General features: G+C 49.8%; 2 protein-coding genes across 13 annotated transcripts in view; one reads left to right on the top strand and one right to left on the bottom strand.

Annotated features, from left to right (window-relative positions):
• Positions 1–3,689, top strand: part of ASAP2 (ArfGAP with SH3 domain, ankyrin repeat and PH domain 2) — a 166,870-nt gene extending 163,181 nt beyond the window's left edge. For all 6 annotated transcript variants that reach the window (XM_082743651.1, XM_082743652.1, XM_082743653.1 and 3 more), the window contains one exon: positions 1,200–3,689. In XM_082743651.1, coding sequence (XP_082599777.1) covers positions 1,200–1,274 — 75 coding nt within the window. In that variant the 3' untranslated portion in view covers positions 1,275–3,689. The remainder of the gene's footprint in view (positions 1–1,199) is intronic.
• Positions 3,690–4,300: 611 nt separating this feature from the next.
• ITGB1BP1 (integrin subunit beta 1 binding protein 1) lies at positions 4,301–16,493 on the bottom strand. Of its 7 annotated transcripts, none has more exons than XM_082743670.1 (8): positions 16,332–16,493; positions 13,156–13,265; positions 12,053–12,156; positions 9,753–9,831; positions 7,679–7,815; positions 5,825–5,917; positions 4,978–5,127; positions 4,301–4,540 (listed from the first exon to the last, which is right to left on the bottom strand). In XM_082743670.1, exons 3-8 carry the CDS (start codon positions 12,122–12,124, stop codon positions 4,469–4,471), a joined length of 603 nt encoding a protein of 200 aa, XP_082599796.1. In that variant the 5' UTR covers positions 12,125–12,156; positions 13,156–13,265; positions 16,332–16,493; the 3' UTR covers positions 4,301–4,468. The 7 variants fall into 7 exon arrangements, with proteins under 7 accessions (XP_082599796.1, XP_082599797.1, XP_082599794.1 ...); XM_082743671.1 differs by having other exon boundaries at positions 13,114–13,265; XM_082743668.1 differs by having other exon boundaries at positions 13,156–13,268.
• Between the last annotated feature and the right edge of the window lie 46 nt (positions 16,494–16,539).

Below are 16,539 nucleotides of genomic sequence, written 5' to 3' on the forward strand. Positions count from 1 at the left end.
GGAAGGGGGCTGCTGCCCGTGGTCCTGGTTCGGGCCAGTGTGCCCGGCCTCTGTTCCCTGAACCCTCACTGGGTGGCTGGACCTCAGCCAACTCCCTCCCCGCCCCCCCGGCCCCCTGCCCCAAGAGCTGCAGCAGGTCTGGCTTTCAGGCTTGTGTACAACACGGCATGAGGGTGGGGCTCCCCCGGCAGTGGACTCAGCCTTCTGGAAAATACCTGTTTGTTTCCACAACTGGAAATACAGGAAGGTGTAAAGAAGAAAATCGGTGCTGCCCGTAATCCCAGCCCCCCCCCCCATCTTACCAATTATATTACAGTGATTTTCTTTTAGACTTTTACTTACCTGCGTAATTTTATGTGGTTGAGGTTGTACACGGTGTGTAACGGACATACTTTACCCAGAGTGAAACTCAGGGAGTCTCGAAGCCTCTGGTGAACGCTTGACTACATTTAAAGGAGCCAACTCACACATTGGCCACTTTCTGTGACTTTGCACCTCACAGACTTCTGACACTCGGTTTCTTCAGGAAAGAAAAGATGCACGCTAGGGGGCAGGAGTCGGACAGCTGACCTGCCTGTGCTCCTGTCCTGTCCTACCAAGGACACCAGGACCCTGGGGCGTGTGCTTCCGTGCAGACCCCTGGCCCGCCTGCCCCAGCGCCCCGACAGTTGGCAGGCACCACACTTGACCCTTGAAAAATGCGGGTGTGAGCTGCGTGTGTCTGCTTACATGGGGGCGTATTCTGATAAGTGCAGGATAGCACTTAAATGTATTTTTTCTTATGATTTTCTTCAATTTCTCTCTAGCTCTTTTAAGAACACAGGAGGTGGCGTACATGTAATGCACAGGGGTGTGTTAGCCGACTGCCCGCCTTACCTGTGAGGCTTCTGGTCAGCACTAGGCCTTTTGTAGTTAAGATTGTGGGGAGTCAGAAGCTAGATGCAGATTTTCAACTGCAGGGGTGGGGGTGGCACTTGGAACTTCCATGTGGTCAGGGCTCAACGTATTTGAAACATGAGGCAAAGAAAAAAGGGAAAACAGTTTATCGATGTCTTAGAAAAAGTTCTCTCTTTTCTAAGTCATTCTCTCTCAGAAAAAGTTCTTCTGAACACATTTTTTCCCCAAGTGCTATAGCATTGTTCCTTGAAGTCTCTAACATGTAGAATGTTGATAACCACCTAAACTTTTATCCATTTCAGATTGGCCACATCGACGGAGACCCCAGCCGCAAAGGAGCATTTCCCGTATCATTTGTGCACTTTATCGCTGACTGACTTGCTACTGAACAAAAACACTTCTTTTATCAGTTGTTATGTTCCTGTCTGTTATTGGTACCAAAATTCTTGCCAGGTGACCAGTTTCATGAAATGTCTTGTCTGGTAGCCCACTTCTCTCTGACCCTGCTCTTCTCTTTTACAAGCTCAAAGGCAACTTGTATGTATAAATGAATTGTTTTTATAATTTGTGGTTTTCATGAAATATTGCCATACTTTTATTAGGGAAAAATTGAATTTCCTAAAAGGTGAACTGAAAAGTTATTTTAACTCTATGTAATCAAGATCTTCTGTCTACAGAATTAGCTGAACCTAGAAGGACCTGAGTATTAGACATTCTTCTGGCCTTTCCCTGTCCCGCTGCTAGAGTCGGTGACCCTCAGTGGAGGATTTTAGGAAGTCGGTAAACTTGCTTTAGAAGTAGCCCAGCCCTGGACTTCCTAGAGGAAACGCTATCAGTTCACCTTTAAAGACATTTTTTTTTTTTTTTAGATACACTTAAAAGATTTCCTTTGGAATCCACACGAGGTTTAGTTAAAGCAACTTGAAAACTTACACCTTAGCATCGTGCTTTCCGGCCCTAATTTGTGAGGTCGCAGCTCTCATTGTGTTCTGCATGTGCGTGTAGCCTGTTGTGAGCGGTCCCACCTAGCACACCCGCCCGTGGTTTATTACCGCGTGTGGTAATAGCAGCTAATTCAGTTCCTGTTCTAGAAACCTGCATTTCCTGAATTTGGTTAAAAACTAAGGATGATGGATTGCAAAACCAGTTCTTTAAACTAGTTTGTATAAGCTTTAGGTGCTCTGGAATTCTGCTTCTCCACCCTCCCGCGTGCCCCAGCCGAGGACGGAGGGCCAGCCCCACTGCTCACACACACCTGCTGTTTCCCACTGAGCATACCTCCGCCTTCCCCTTCGGGCCCCCGGAATGTTTCCTCAATTTAGTGTCTTGTATTTATATATTATACCAACAGGAATGGTAGATAGACTGTTTTGAACTCGAATCTGTCCATCTGTTTGTAATCAAGAACATAGCTGAAATCTGTAGGTCCCAGGTAATAAAATCCTCCCGAACAGACATCCCAGTTCCACAGCGGAAGTCCCATGACGTCATTCTTCAACGAAGCTACTGGGCGTGGGGGGGTTGGGTTGAGTGCCAGAAAATCGGAATTCAGTAGTTCGCGAACTTGACTGTCATATCTCTATTTAGTAATTGTGAGCATACGACTCTTGGCAGGAATATTGGACACTCTGGCACTCTTTGAGGATAAATAGGCCTTGAATGCCCACTCGGATTGGGACCAGGAGTGAAAGGGTAAGCGTAGGTCTGGGCTTGGAAAGCGAGGCAGTGATGCCTCCGTGGTGACGATGGTACATTTGATGGGGCAGCCCGTCTTCATTAGGCAAGACCCTTCTAAGTGCAGAGCTTCTTTTTTTTTTTTTTTTTTTAATTGCGTTATACTTTTTGTTGCTGTTATAAAGGAAAACAGAACAAACTGGAATGTTTTATGATGTTGTGTGGCGATTGCTTTTTAAAGCCTCTCAGAGTTCTGGGTAAAAATGTGTCAGCTCTGTAATTAAAGTTTGTTTTTTTTTTTTAAAGCACTACATCTGTTTTCACTAATTGTTAATTTCTGTTGTTCGAACCCTTCATTTAGTTAATTCCCTCACAGATTTAAGAAAGTAAATAGATTTTGCACAGCGCACTTATGTGTATTTTAACACAGTCCTCTCGCATCTGTGTCTTATAATCAGCCTTTTGGCCACTTGGCGCCAACTACCCAAGGAAGTGAAGTGGATTCCCGGCACCCTTTCACACCGGTCCCAGACTAATCCAGCACGCTCACTGGTACAGAACTAGCTCAGAAATACTTCCTCCAGTTGACAATTCGGTGGTGCTACTGTGCAGTAATTACTACTACTCTTGCCAGAGGAGAAATTATATTAACCTCCCTGATAACATCCTTTCCTAGTTATTTGCTCTCTGCAAATTAAAAAACAACTGAGAGGAAGGAAAACCTTGTAGATAACTATTTATACTTAAAGTTTACGTTTCATGAACCTTCGCTGCAGGATTCTGGCATCCTGCGTGCTGTCTGCCATCAGATCGGACTCGTAGGGGCGAGGGCTCCCGCGTGCAGACTCCTGGGTCCCGGGTGGTGCGCCCCGGGGCAGGGAGCAGCCTGCGCAGCCGGGAGAGTGATGTGAGATGTACGATACTCCATTCGTTCACTTGATTACTTCGAACTAGTTGCAGCGCAACTGTATATATTGTATAACCCGAATCAATTCTTATTTTCGTTGTCCGTAATGCGGTGATTTATAATTAGTTTATAATTTGAGCATGTTCAGTAAGTTGACTCCTCCTGTTCACTAGTCATTTGACTGGAAAAAAATAAAATACTTTTAAACGGACATGGTGTTATTTGTGATGCTTTTAATCCTTCAGGCCCTACTGCATATGAAAATGGTCCTGTAGAAAAACCCACCGGCCCACTGTACAGGAGATTCTTCACGCTATCTGATGCATGCGGTGACCTTTCTTCTCTGAGGTAGAGACTCTGGTTGACCAGCATGCCATCCTGACCTACACTTTTAAAGGTTTACTTTTTGTGACCTGAGTTGGCCGTGTCGCTCTTCCAAACCAGGGTGACCAGAGCTCCCAGCCACGTGCTGTACAACCCACAGCAGCGGCCTCCTCAGAGAGCCCTCTCTGCTCACCCACTCACTGCCTGCACGTCTGTCACACTTAGGTGTTAGGCACATTTGGGTTTAAAAGCGACAGAGGACGGGTACCTGGGGGGCACAGTCAGTTAAGCGTCTGCCTTCGGCTCAGGTCGTGATCTCGGGGTCCTGCGTTCGAGCCCTGCATCAGGCTCCTTGCTCAGCGGAGAGTCTGCTTCTCTCCCTCTGCCCCCAGCCCGGCTTGTGCTCTCTCTTGCTCTCCTCTCTCTCTCATAAATAAAAGTGACAGGTGAGGTTTCTTTTTTAGTCCCAGAAAACAGACAACCTCATTGAGACTTAACTGTAATAAGACATTTTAATAGAAAAGCAAATGACCACTATTTTATACACTGGTTTTCTTCAGAAAATCTCAAGCAAGGGATCACTTTCGATCTCCAGAGTAGTTCAGCTCTACAGATGGAGACCTACTGCCCTTCCGCACGCGGCTGGCTTCCACTGGGCTGCAGAATTCAAGCTTTCTCAGATGTTAATACAGAGTCAAAAGCGGTGGATAAAACTTTGCAGATGGCTTGAGCCTGTTCCTGCAGTAAGTGAAAAACGCACAGTGAGAGACTTCACCGACCTCTTCCTAAATTAGCGTGGCCAGCAAATATATAGATGTGCCGCTCTCAGCACCTCCCCTCCACCTGCACACCAACAGCTTTGGGAGGGCTGGTCACCACATCCCCTGGACCGCCTCCTGTGCTCCCTCTGGGAGAAGCCCCTGCAGGCAACATGTAGGAACATGGGGACGACAGTGACAATCATAAGGGGCTGCCCTGCCCTTGAGATAACTGCACAGGTGAGTGCTAATCCTGGCCCAACGGACCATGCGCAACAGGTCCAGGCAGCCGGCCGACCGCCGAGCATCAGCCGGCCCAGGGCTGCCCCGTCTCCAGCCGCTGAGAACACTGGCTGGCTCCTCTGGCTCTACCCACCCCCTATGAATGGGACCAAGCGAGGCTGCAGGAAACCTCACCAGGCTGCTGCACTGGTACACCCAGAGGCTGTACTCCTTGTTGCTGGCATCGGTGGTCTTCAGGGCCAGTAAGCTTTTTCCTGCCCCCAGGCCATCGTCGTAACATACCATGCGGATGATTAAATACAGAGCGTGCCGGTGTAAGACGTCCTGGGAAGTCAGGGAAGGAAAGCGTGACATATGGGCATCTTCTGAGCAGAATTTACTCTGAGGCTCTGAGCAGAGTGTATCTATGCATCTGGCAGAAAACAGTGGTAGAGGTTTTCTTCCCCCCAAAGGGATATTCCAGAATGGTCAGTTACGGGGCTGTCTGCCTTCAGGGTTAGCCCTTCCTACTTAAGATTCCAGAAAGACAGGAGTAGGATCTGAGTTCACGGTCCTGTTCTTTGTGCCCAGCATCCAAGCTGACAGATGCCCTGCGCCGAAACAGGCTCCTAAGCCAAGACCGCATCAGGGGCCCACAGTGGGGAGTGTTGGCTGGGGAGGCCCCACCATCCAGGAGCAGCACAAAGGCCTCTCTTCAGTCACCCTAAGAAATCGATCATTTTTTTAAGACCAGCTGCCAGGATTGTTTACCAACCAACAGTTATGCAAATAAGCAGAGACTCCCAGCCTGGAACCCCCTTTTCCCCTAATAAATTCTATTACTGGGCACCTGGATGGCTCAGTGGGTTAAAGCCTCTGTCTTTGGCTCAGGTCATGATTTCAGGGTCCTGGGATCGAGCCCCACAGCGGGCTCTCTGCTCAGCAGGAAGCCTGCTTCCCTCCCCCCACCTTTCTCTCTGCCTATTTGTAATCTGCTGTCAAATAAATAAAATATTTTAAATAAATAAATTTTCTTACTTACATATTGATCTGATGATGATACTTTTATACCATACTTAGAAACTCCCATGATAAATTCTTCCTCCAGAGGAACGAAAGGCAACTTTCCATCTTGCTTTGAAGTAAAAATAAATCATGCGAGCTACATTAAAAATCCATAAATCTGACTAATCAAGTTTAACATCTGGCTATCACAAATCCAAACCCTTTCAAGAACGTGGGTTCACAACAGCCCAGCAAAAACTGTTCCTCAAAGAAGCAGAAAAACTGTCACCAGGATTTGGTTTGGTTTTGTTTTCACAGTCCACAGACCTGAGCAAATTTCACAGCCATTTGTCTTGATGTTATCCCTAATCTAAAATGGCGATCCCTCTCACAGATCCCAGCCAGGCTTAAATATTCACATTAGAAAAATAAAGGTATTTAGCTGTCAAAATACTCAAGGCTTGTGCTGACGTCAGCACAGGAAACCATCAGGAAAGAGGGCTGCAGGACCCACTCCTGAAGGCCATTTTACATCCGTCCCAGTCGGCAGGCACGTCTGCTTGCCCCCACGTCCCGGGGCTGTGAGCCTGATGCGCGGTTCCTGGGAAACAAAGCGGCAGGTGACAGCTGATGGCTTCCCTAGCAGATTATCCAGGTTTATCCCCTAAACCAGAACGCTGCTTAACTTGCCTAATGCACAACAGAACGGAGAGCGGGCCATCAGTCCATGTCCGTGCTCAACTGTGTGGAACCACCTGCCCGCGTTGAAGAAATTCTAGTAAAGCAGCCGTGCCCACATGCCCCGATTCCTGGGTCCTCACGTGGCTACGGGAACCTCTGGCCAGTGGTTTCTCACAGGAGGGCTCGAGCACTCCAAGAATCAAGAGCTGGGATAACACCAACTCGAGTGTGTTGAGGGGATTTTCACAGGCCCGAAGTCTACGGCCCTGAGCAGCTCAGCAGTCCTGACGGCAGGAAGCTAATCCTGGCGCGCTTCTGGGGCGCAGATGTCATGAGCGACCTTTTCAGTGTCATACTTCGGGGAGGGCTTGCTTGCACCCATTGGGATGACAGATGCAAACCAAACGCCAGGACACTGCCTGCACCCGGACCAGCAAAAGGTCTCGTGGGACGCACATTTGCCGGCTGCTTCCCCTCAGACGGGAGAGACTCCTGTGCTCTCCAAGGACACGGAGCCTCCAATTTAGTGACCTGTTCCTCCGTGAGTCACCAGCCACACAACCCGAAGAGTAACCAGCGCTCTAAGAACGGGCGAGGGAATCTTCCCTTGGGGTAATGACCCTTCGCTTAAACAAACACAAAGACCTGCGATGGCATTTTCTGGAAACTCAGGAAGCACTACTGTTTCGGCCCATCTACTCCCACACTGGCAGGGGTACAGATCTTACAGTATCTGAGGCCCTGACTTCACACCTTGGCTTGGTCGTCGCTTTCATTCTTAATTTTCCTTCATAATCATTTCTTTTTTTGAACTTCTTGACCGGGGTATGTTTGGAAGCCCACCTCCCCTCAACTCTGGTTGCTAACGGTGTGAGGGCCCGAACACGTCACCTCGGCTAGGAGACCCGTTACTGGAGGGGCAGTGGCTAGCTGGGGGGAGATCTGGAAAGGCCGGCAGAAGTTTTCAAAGACAGACCTACGGTGCATATAACCCGTCACCGCGCTCAGCTCCTCATTTAAACAAGGCAGTGAGCCCCAACAGAGTAAAAAGTGCTATTTTTGAAAGAAAGAACTCTCTGTTCCCGTGGGACTCCCCATCTCTAGGCACCTGTGCCACCTATGATCACAGTGCTTGGTAAATATTTAACAGTGATAAAAGCGATTCTCTAGAATGTTCTAAAATTTAATTTTTTTTTTTTTTTTTTTTTACCTGGGCAACATCTATGTAATTAATGAGGTCTAGAGGCCCTTCAAGACTTTTTCCTTCAGAGAATTTCAGTTTCTCAATGGCACCAACATATTTTATCCGAAATTCCGCACAGGTATCTAAATTGTTGTTGCTTTGTCCTAAAGGTGAAAGAAAAACTGTTAACAGTAAGACTTCAAAAGAAATATCTACATTAGAGAGTATCCTCAATCCCTTCACAAATAAAAAACACTGTGTCATCAGAACTTAACCTTTAATGAAAATTAAAAAAAAAATCTAATGCAGGATTACTTGAAGTAATAGGAAAGAACTTGGAATTTAACCTCCTCCTCCGTGACTCATAATATACTAGACATATAAAAATCTCAATAAGAGGGGCGCCTGGGTGGCTCAGTTGGTTGGACTGCCTTCGGCTCAGGTCATGGTCCCGAAGTCTTGGGATCAGGTCCCACATCGGGCTCCCAGCTCCGTGGGGAGTCTGCTTCTCCCTCTGACCTCCTCTCTCATGCTCTCTCACTCTGTCTGTCTCTCTCTCAAATAAAATCTTTTTTAAAAAAATCTCAATAAGAGTAAATTAAGGGCGCCTGGGTGGCTCAGTGGGTTAAGCCGCTGCCTTCGGCTCGGGTCATGATCTCAGGGTCCTGGGATCGAGTCCCGCATCGGGCTCTCTGCTCAGCAGGGAGCCTGCTTCCCTCTCTCTCTCTACCTGCCTCTCTGTCTACTTGTGATCTCTGTCAAATAAATAAATAAAATCTTTAAAAAAAAAAAAAAAGAGTAAATTAAAACAGGAGAGGGGCGCCTGGGTGGCTCAGTGGGCTAAAGCCTCTGCCTTTGGCTTGGGTCATGATCCCAGGGTCCTGGGATCTAGTCCCGCATCGGGCTCTCTGTTCAGCAGGGAGCCTGCTTCCCTTCCTCTCTCTGTCTGTCTCTCTGCCTACTTGTGATTTCTGTCTGTCAAATAAATAAATAAAATCTTTAAAAAAAAAAGAGTAAATTAAAACAGGAGAAAAATAAAATGTCAACTAGATAATGATTGAGTACCTTCACGATACATGAAGATATTTAAGCTTTTTTTGTTTTTTTTGTCCCTCTTTACTATGTTCACTGTTAACTTGTTTTCCTGACTCAGCAAACCTGGTCTACATAATAATAACAGGTTTTTTTCCTGCAGAATAATGCCAGACAGGAAGTCCCTTCACACGAACAGATGTTAGGGTACATGACACAGGCAACAGGCTGAAGAACCGTGTGCGAGGAAATTGATCCAGGGCCAACACGGCCACCATGCGTCCCCGTATCTGCCACGTTAAAGCGATACTCTGTGGCTACTTCTAGGTTATGCTTATGGTTAAAAAAAAAAAAAGATGCCCACATTTTTAATATTTTTAAGGCCTCTAGACCTGACACTACCGTGCTCCCTCGTACGCGATATGGTTCCTGTCTTCATGCCACCCTCTGTTGTCCCCACTTTCCACAGACTGTCGAGTCTAGATTCTAAAGGGAAAAGTATAAAGACACTTTTTTGTAGACAAGAAAAGGAATATTTTTTTGTATTTCCAATTAGATGCTAGCTGTTCTCTAGCCTGGGTTAGAAGCCACCTTTTGACCTGTAGGGAGCTACTAATCTCAGGAGGCTGCACGCACGTTTGCAAAGGTCCGCGGCCGGGGCTGCCCTAAGGACTGTGAGCTCCCGCGGGCCCCCAGCGGCTGCGTCTCTGCGGAAGCAGCTCCTCCACCCTTTCAGTCCGCAAGAGGCTTCCCCTGCACCCCACGAGCCATGCAATTCCTGTAGAACTCACACTCTGCTACCCCATATCCTAAAAAGCTGGTCTGAAACCTCTGAACTATCACCACGACATTGGCCACACGTTTGTGCTCCGGGCGCCATGAAGAGCCGATCGCCCCCGTGCAGCAAGTGGCCGACCCCCTCCCGCCAACCCACGTCCCACCAGATCTTGGGCCATTTCTAAACTCTCGCCAGACACGGCGGAGACCGAGAAACCTCAAGTGCGCGGGGATTCACGGCGCCGCTCGGTGAGGACGTGAGCCTCACGGAGCCGTCTCAGCTTCTCCGCACCTGAGCTCTTGGTCGAGTCCGTGTCGAGGCTGGCCACGGTGCTGGATCGGGAGAGCCCGCCGAGGCTGGAGTCCACAGACTGAGAGGCAGCAGACACACACAAAGGCAAAGAGAATTAGACACGTCTTCTCGCGAGTTCTCTGCCAAGTATTCGCATTACTCAACGGGGACAGCTGCATCAGCGTCGACAAAAGCAGGGCAGACTAATGGACTGGGGCAGATTTTTCTAAAGACAAATTCTACAGCAAACTTCAAAACCCAGGTAGCCCCACCTGCCCTCGCCAGAAGACAACATCAGGTAACTGCGGTGTGGACACTCCCAGCATGAGCAAAGCCATTACCCCTGCCTCCTCGTGAGGCCCCTGGTATTTGGGTCGGTGTGAAAATCTACACCTTGCTTCCACGTGATGCCCAAAAGGAACCCCGCGTGGCATGCAGGCGGCGAGTATGATTCTACACGATAAAACGAGCAGAGCTGGCCAGCGGGTGAGCGATTTACCCGAGGTTACATCAGGGAACTCGCCCAGCCCCCTCAAGGTCTGCTGCTCCCCACCCACGTGCCTCTGCCCTGGGTCCCATGGGTGCCTGGCCCGCTCGGTCACGTGCAGACCACGCGACAGATGGAGCACAATGACCAGGGCGAGATGCGAAGGAAAACCAACACGGTTGTTAAGCAAAACACGGAGACTCATGCGTGCCGGCGCGGCTTCCACAGAACCGTGCTCGGGGTAGGCTTTGTTCCTTTGGAAACGACATTCTGTGAAAACTTTTGATTTCACAGTCCCTCACTTCTTTGCACCTCAAGTCAAAATTAGATATTAGAAGAGCAAGATACTCAGATTTTTTGCATGTTCAAGAAGTGCATCGAGGCGAATGCGAAATGCATCAGGTCTTATAAACCCGTCTTTTCCCTTTTCCGGTAACGGCCCTTCCTAGAGTAAAACGTACAGTGAGAGGAGAGCCGCAGGCAGAGACGCTCCCCGGAACGCTACGCGGGACCGGACACTGGCGGCGCCGCACACTCTCCACGGGAGCGGGAGGGACCCGGAACGAGGATGCTGCTACAGCCCGACGCCGACGTCCGGGATGAGCTCACGCCGCGGACTGAGCAACAGTGAGCTTCTGTGCTCGGATCTGCTCGCCCACGCTGGAAACCACCCGGCCCCAGCGAACCTCTCTCTGCTCGAGCACAGCAGGAAGGGAGAAACTGGTCTGCTGTTCCCACGTCCCGAACAGACAGCAAGGAAAGCTTACCTCAACCTAAAGCACAAACCCAACCATCACAACTTGGCTTGGAGACCACACGGAGGGTCACCACCATCTCCGGGGGGCGTCCTCCCGCGCAGGGGGCCCCTTCTGCCCCTCTCCAGCCCCCAGCCCCCAAGCCAGAACGGAGAACCCAGGCCTTGGAGCTACCATCTCAAGCTACCAGCAAGTTCCCTTGGGAATCCGAAAATCTACTCCGCCGACAGCGAGCCATCAAGTCTCCCTTCATCCTTTCTCTGGTCTGGAAAATAGGAAGTGGGCCTGACCAGTTTCCCAGGCTGAGGGCCTCACGCCAAGGCTACACAGCCAACAGCAGGGAGGGCCTTGACTACCTTTAGTTCAAAACCCTTCAAGAAAACTCCGTCTTTCCACTCGAAGGCAGGATTCCTACAGCGTCAAGTTTCTATGGTTCTGGCTAGGAGCATCTCTGCTCAGCCAAAGTCCCGAGTGGCGGTCACGTGCGTCTCCACTCCCTGTGGTGTGGCCACGGGTACCCGGGGTGGTGCCCACGGGCTCCTCCCCGGCCTCGTGGCGTCCTGGCACTCGCATGCTCTCAGGGTGGAAACTGAGAACCACGGACCGGGACCAGGGATGAGGACTCAGGCCTCGACGGTCCCTTTGCAGTCACAGAGCCCACTTCTTTAGCGTCCTAAACATGGCATTTGCCTCACGATCCAACTCACTCGCTATTAAGTAAACAGAATTCTGGTGGTGCGCACACACCCCACACCCCGGAGTTCAAGAGCTCTGGCCCCTGCACAGGCCTACAGTTCCGATCATGCAGAACATTCAAAAATCAGTGTTTCAGTGAGACCATTCACACGCCCTGTGCCATCCGGGTTCGTGAATTTAATCACCTCGGGAACTCTCCAGAACAAAAGAAAATTAAATTAAGCACAGACTGTGTCTCTAGTGCCAAAAATGAATGTCAAAACACACCGAGTCCAAGGTGGTTAGTATGCTTTGTGCAGAATCAGTCAAGAGAACCCAAATGCTCACTGGGTCACGATTCCGGTCCTGGTTTCACCCCCTACCTTGCTCTTAGTACTGATTTCACTGCTCTGCGAACTGCTGCTACTGTGTCGCTTTTTGCCTTTCCGAAACATTTTTCACCATAGCTGGATCCCAACGAGCTCCCCTAGAAGAACAAATGGTGGTTAGTCAGAGCAAGAAAACCAACTTGAGATCACTTTATGCGCAACAGGAATAAAAATCATCAATTCCTTCCCTGGCCGCGGTGTATTCCTCCTACTGGATACAGAAATCTTTTCCTTGACCACCGAATCTGGACGCTACAGCTTCATTCTTTCTTTCCTTTTAGATTTCAAAAATCTAACCCAATGTACCAAAAGGACAGCAACCTTCCTGTCGAACTTGGGGCTGTGAAAGGCTGTGAAATGCCTTTCATTGCTCTCGGAAGTGACAGACACACTCGGAACACTCAAGCACCTTTCTTCTCTTTAATCAGCTCAAGAATGAGCAAAAGAGGTACCGCACTCATTGACCAACCGAGATCCTGGCACTCAGCTGCTGTCTCGGGCTGGCATCCTGTGAGTCACGGCACTTAGCACAGAGGACATGGCTGCCTCTCAGAAAGGGGCATTTTTCTCAATGTCCTGAGTGATCTTTAAGTTAAAAGTTGACACAAAAATGTTCCCACGCGCCACCTCTCTCCCACAAGGCTAGCGAAGGAGGCGACCTTAAGTTGTCCAGAGTCAGTCTTACATGTATCCCTTTCTAAGTCATTGTTAATGCCCCGGAAACAAAATTTATCCTTGCGCATTTCACAGGAGCACATCTATTATACTTGAAAAATTACTGACTAAGCTGCATAATAGTTCATTGTTCAAATGTTTCCAAAGATATTATGTCACTTTTATCCCACGACAACCTGGTGACACATTCAGGTGCTCCAGATGTTTTTCTTTTTTTTAAGGCTTTTCCTCGCCTGCGCTGCATATGATGCTGGCGGCTCCTAGCCGCTAGCCTCAGCGGGCCTCTGGAAGGGAGGTTATAATCTGCATTTTATAGATGACAGACCTGTCACCCATTTTTCAGGAGGCGTCACGAGTAAGATAACCTCACAAATTTTTACCGAAGATCAGATCCTACAGCGGGAATGATGGAATCTGCTTACGGTAGAATGAATACTACTTTATTGTCTTCAAAGGTCCCACAGCTGGCAGTGTGCACAGAGAACCTCCTCTCATTCTGACATGGTCAATTCTTTTCAGAAAAACGGGGTACCTGCTGAAGGAAAAGGAATGAGTCAACCATGGGGCAGTCACTGAATGTCCCTGCTCCCATCAGAAGTTTCTCCCACCCTATCTGGACACCCCATTCTCAGTCCACTCCCCAGGGTCTGACCTTAGGCCACTTGCCCGAGACTGACTCCCCAAGCCCAAGCTGCCTCTTTTTCTTTAGCTCCATCAGACAACTTATTTCTAGGTTTTTGCTGATTCGTGAAGTAGCAAGAAAATCTGATTTGTTCACTCATTCCTGAGTGAGCATCTCTTAGGTGCTGGGGGAGATAACGCCCCTGACCTGACCTCAGGGAGCCCATTCTCAGAGGGATGAGACAGCCCAACGAGAAAACCAAACACATGGCTAGAAACAACTGATACAAGGAAAGCAAAAGCGAGTTCAGGAGAAGCAAGTTCAGGATTTGCAACTGATACAAGGAAGGGTAAGCATTTTAGACAAAAAAAGATGCTCTGAAGAAGTGAACAGTAAGGAGACCTGAAGAAGGAAGGGAGGGTGGCCACATAAGTGCAGAGGAAAAGCCTTCTGGCAGAGAGTAGGGCAAGTGCAAAGGTCCTGAGGGCACACGCCAGCTGCAAGAAACAGCGACAGGCCAATGTGGCTTTCACTGGAGCAGGAAGGAGGGAGAGGGAAAGATCCACAGAAGCTCTTGGAAACCGCAACAAAAGTCTGGGGTTTGTTTTGCATTTGACAGAAAGGTACTGTTAAAAAGCAATTAAGTGATAGGATGAGACTTCTGTTTCAGGAAGATGATAAGCTGCAGGTAGAGAACTCGCTGCATGGGATATAAAAAGAGGGAGATGAATTCTCAGGCTATACTGGGGATCGCTGGCTGCCATCGATCACCTAGCCTTCAAGGGACCATGTTCAGACGGATGAGATGGCAAGAGAGCCTTATTCCCAGATCTACACAAACTGGGTTAACCGAGCAGCATAAAGTGACATGTTAGCACTCTCTGATTGGTCAAAATCTTGGTATGTATTATATTTAAGGACATTATATCTTAAGTGTGTGTTTCAATATATGTATGTTTCAATATATGTATGTTTCAATATATGTAATTATTTTAAATGCGATTTTAAAATAAAATTTGATTCTATTGCTAGTGAAATCCTGAAGCATCCCTATAAGCCCCCAGAATACTAGAATGCTTTGAAAATCACCCCATTGGTATTATCATGTCTTTGCAAGTCCTTAAGACTTTCCATCACCAGTCTAGGAGCTGAGGAAGGGAAAGGCATTTTATTAAAGTCTTTGAGATCTGCTGCTATTTCGATGCATATTCTTAAGCAAATCATTCTTGTCTCTAAATTATTCATGCATGAAAATGAGGCCAAAGATACTGATTATCACTTGGATGTTCCAAACTTGTCAAATGCAAAAATGCCTGACGCCAACCCTTCCGCTCCCCTTCCATATCTGCTCCACCTCTCCTCTCTTCCTTTCAGGAAATTCTAGCATTTCTGGTAGAAGCCAGGAAATCACCAACCGTGCAAAGTCCTCCAGGCCCCACGTGGAATGAAATACCAAGATCCACTGACTCTACCACCCGAACAGTTCACTCATCCACGCCTCGAACAGGCCATTGCCATCACTAGACCACTGCTGTGTAGGAAACTTTTTCATCAGCTGATGATAGCAGTGGCTGGATCCTGAACCCGTAACAATGCACAGATACACAGTTTGTCGTGCCATTTAAGGAATTCGTGTCCCAACGGGACCCCCTGCCACTTCAAATCTACCACCAAGCTCCAGCTAAAATGATTTCTTTCAAACTCAAATCTGATGTCCTTATCGGGCTTAAAATCTTTCGCTGGCTCACCAACATTAGAGACCAAAGTCAAAGCGCCCTGCCAGGACCCACAAGGTCCTGCATGACAGGGCTCCTATCTACCTCTCTAGTTTCATCTTCCACAAGCAGCTTCATACCTTATTCTCTCAGGAATGCAAAACGTTTCCAGGTTCTGAACATGCACTCTGCTCTGTTTCCATGCTTTGCTCCTGCCATCCCGACTGCCTGGACGGAATGCCCTTGCACCTTTTACGCAGTCAGCTAATTACTCACTTTCCAAGACTCAGTTCAGGATGCTTCTTAACTAGAAAGCTTTGGCTGGACCTCTGGTTTGGGCTAAAGGACTGGTACTCCACACCTCGAGCATATACCCGGACCCTAGCATTAGCCTGCTGTTGCCTACTTAGAACTACCTTAGAACTATCTCATTGTGAGCTCTCAAAGATGGGGGCGAGGTAATTCACCTCTGTGACCCCAATGCCTGGCACAGGCTGGCAGAGGACATGCTTAATGACCTGAAGAACCTTCTGGGAAGATGACATCCAAAGAACTTCCTGTCTTGAACACCTACCGTGTACTGCCCAGTGCCAGGTGCTCCAGATACCCCTGACCCTCGCTAACGACCAGCAAGGGTGCAGTGGCACAGCCCCTTTCAAACGAAGAAGCCAAAACTCCAAGGGACTTGGCCAAGGTCGGCCAGGCTACTCATGGATAGGGCCAAGTTCGGCACCTAGAGAGACCCCATCCTGCTTCCCACCTAGTCCACGCTGTTCTGTTGCGCCTGCCACGTGCAGGTGCGCACGGTGACAGCAAACAAGACCCACTCCACCCCGGCCCTTCGCGGCGAGGGAAGGGGGTAGGGCGGGAGGGTGCAGAAACCAACAGGCACAGCACGAAAAGGCAGTGCTCCTCACGCCCCGCAGGGCACAGCCTGACTCGGGAAACAGCCGCGCGGAAGCTCCCGCTCCCGCCGCCGAGTCCCACGGGGCAGAACCACACACGACACCTGTCGTCGCAGGAGCTGCCCGCCCACCCCAGCCAGGAACGGCGCGCCGGGGGCACCGCATCCTCCCGCGGGCCCGCGCCGCGCCGCCTCGAGGCCTGGGTCGCGGACCCCGGGAAGGCGGGTCCCGGGGGAGACCGCGGCCCCCGCGGCCCCACCCATCCGCCCCACAGCGAGCCTCCCCACCCGCGCCGCCTCCGGAGCCGGCGTTCCCGGCCAGGCTCAGACCCGGTTCGGCCAGGGCCCGGCTCTCACCTCACGGCCGCCGGCGCGCCGCCGGGGCCGCCTGTGGTCGGGGTCAGACACCCAGGGGACCCGACACTGGGGCAGCCGCTCCAGTTCTAATTCCAGCGCCAGCTTTTCCGGCGCCCCCGGCCCCGCCCGCCGAGCCCCGCCTCCGAGACATCGCGCAGGCGCGGTCTGAGCCCGCCCCAGATCTCCGGGCTCCACTGGGGGAGGAACC

Source organism: Mustela nivalis (genome assembly GCF_964662115.1).
Source record: "Mustela nivalis genome assembly, chromosome: 8".
Classification (NCBI taxonomy): domain Eukaryota; kingdom Metazoa; phylum Chordata; class Mammalia; order Carnivora; family Mustelidae; genus Mustela; species Mustela nivalis.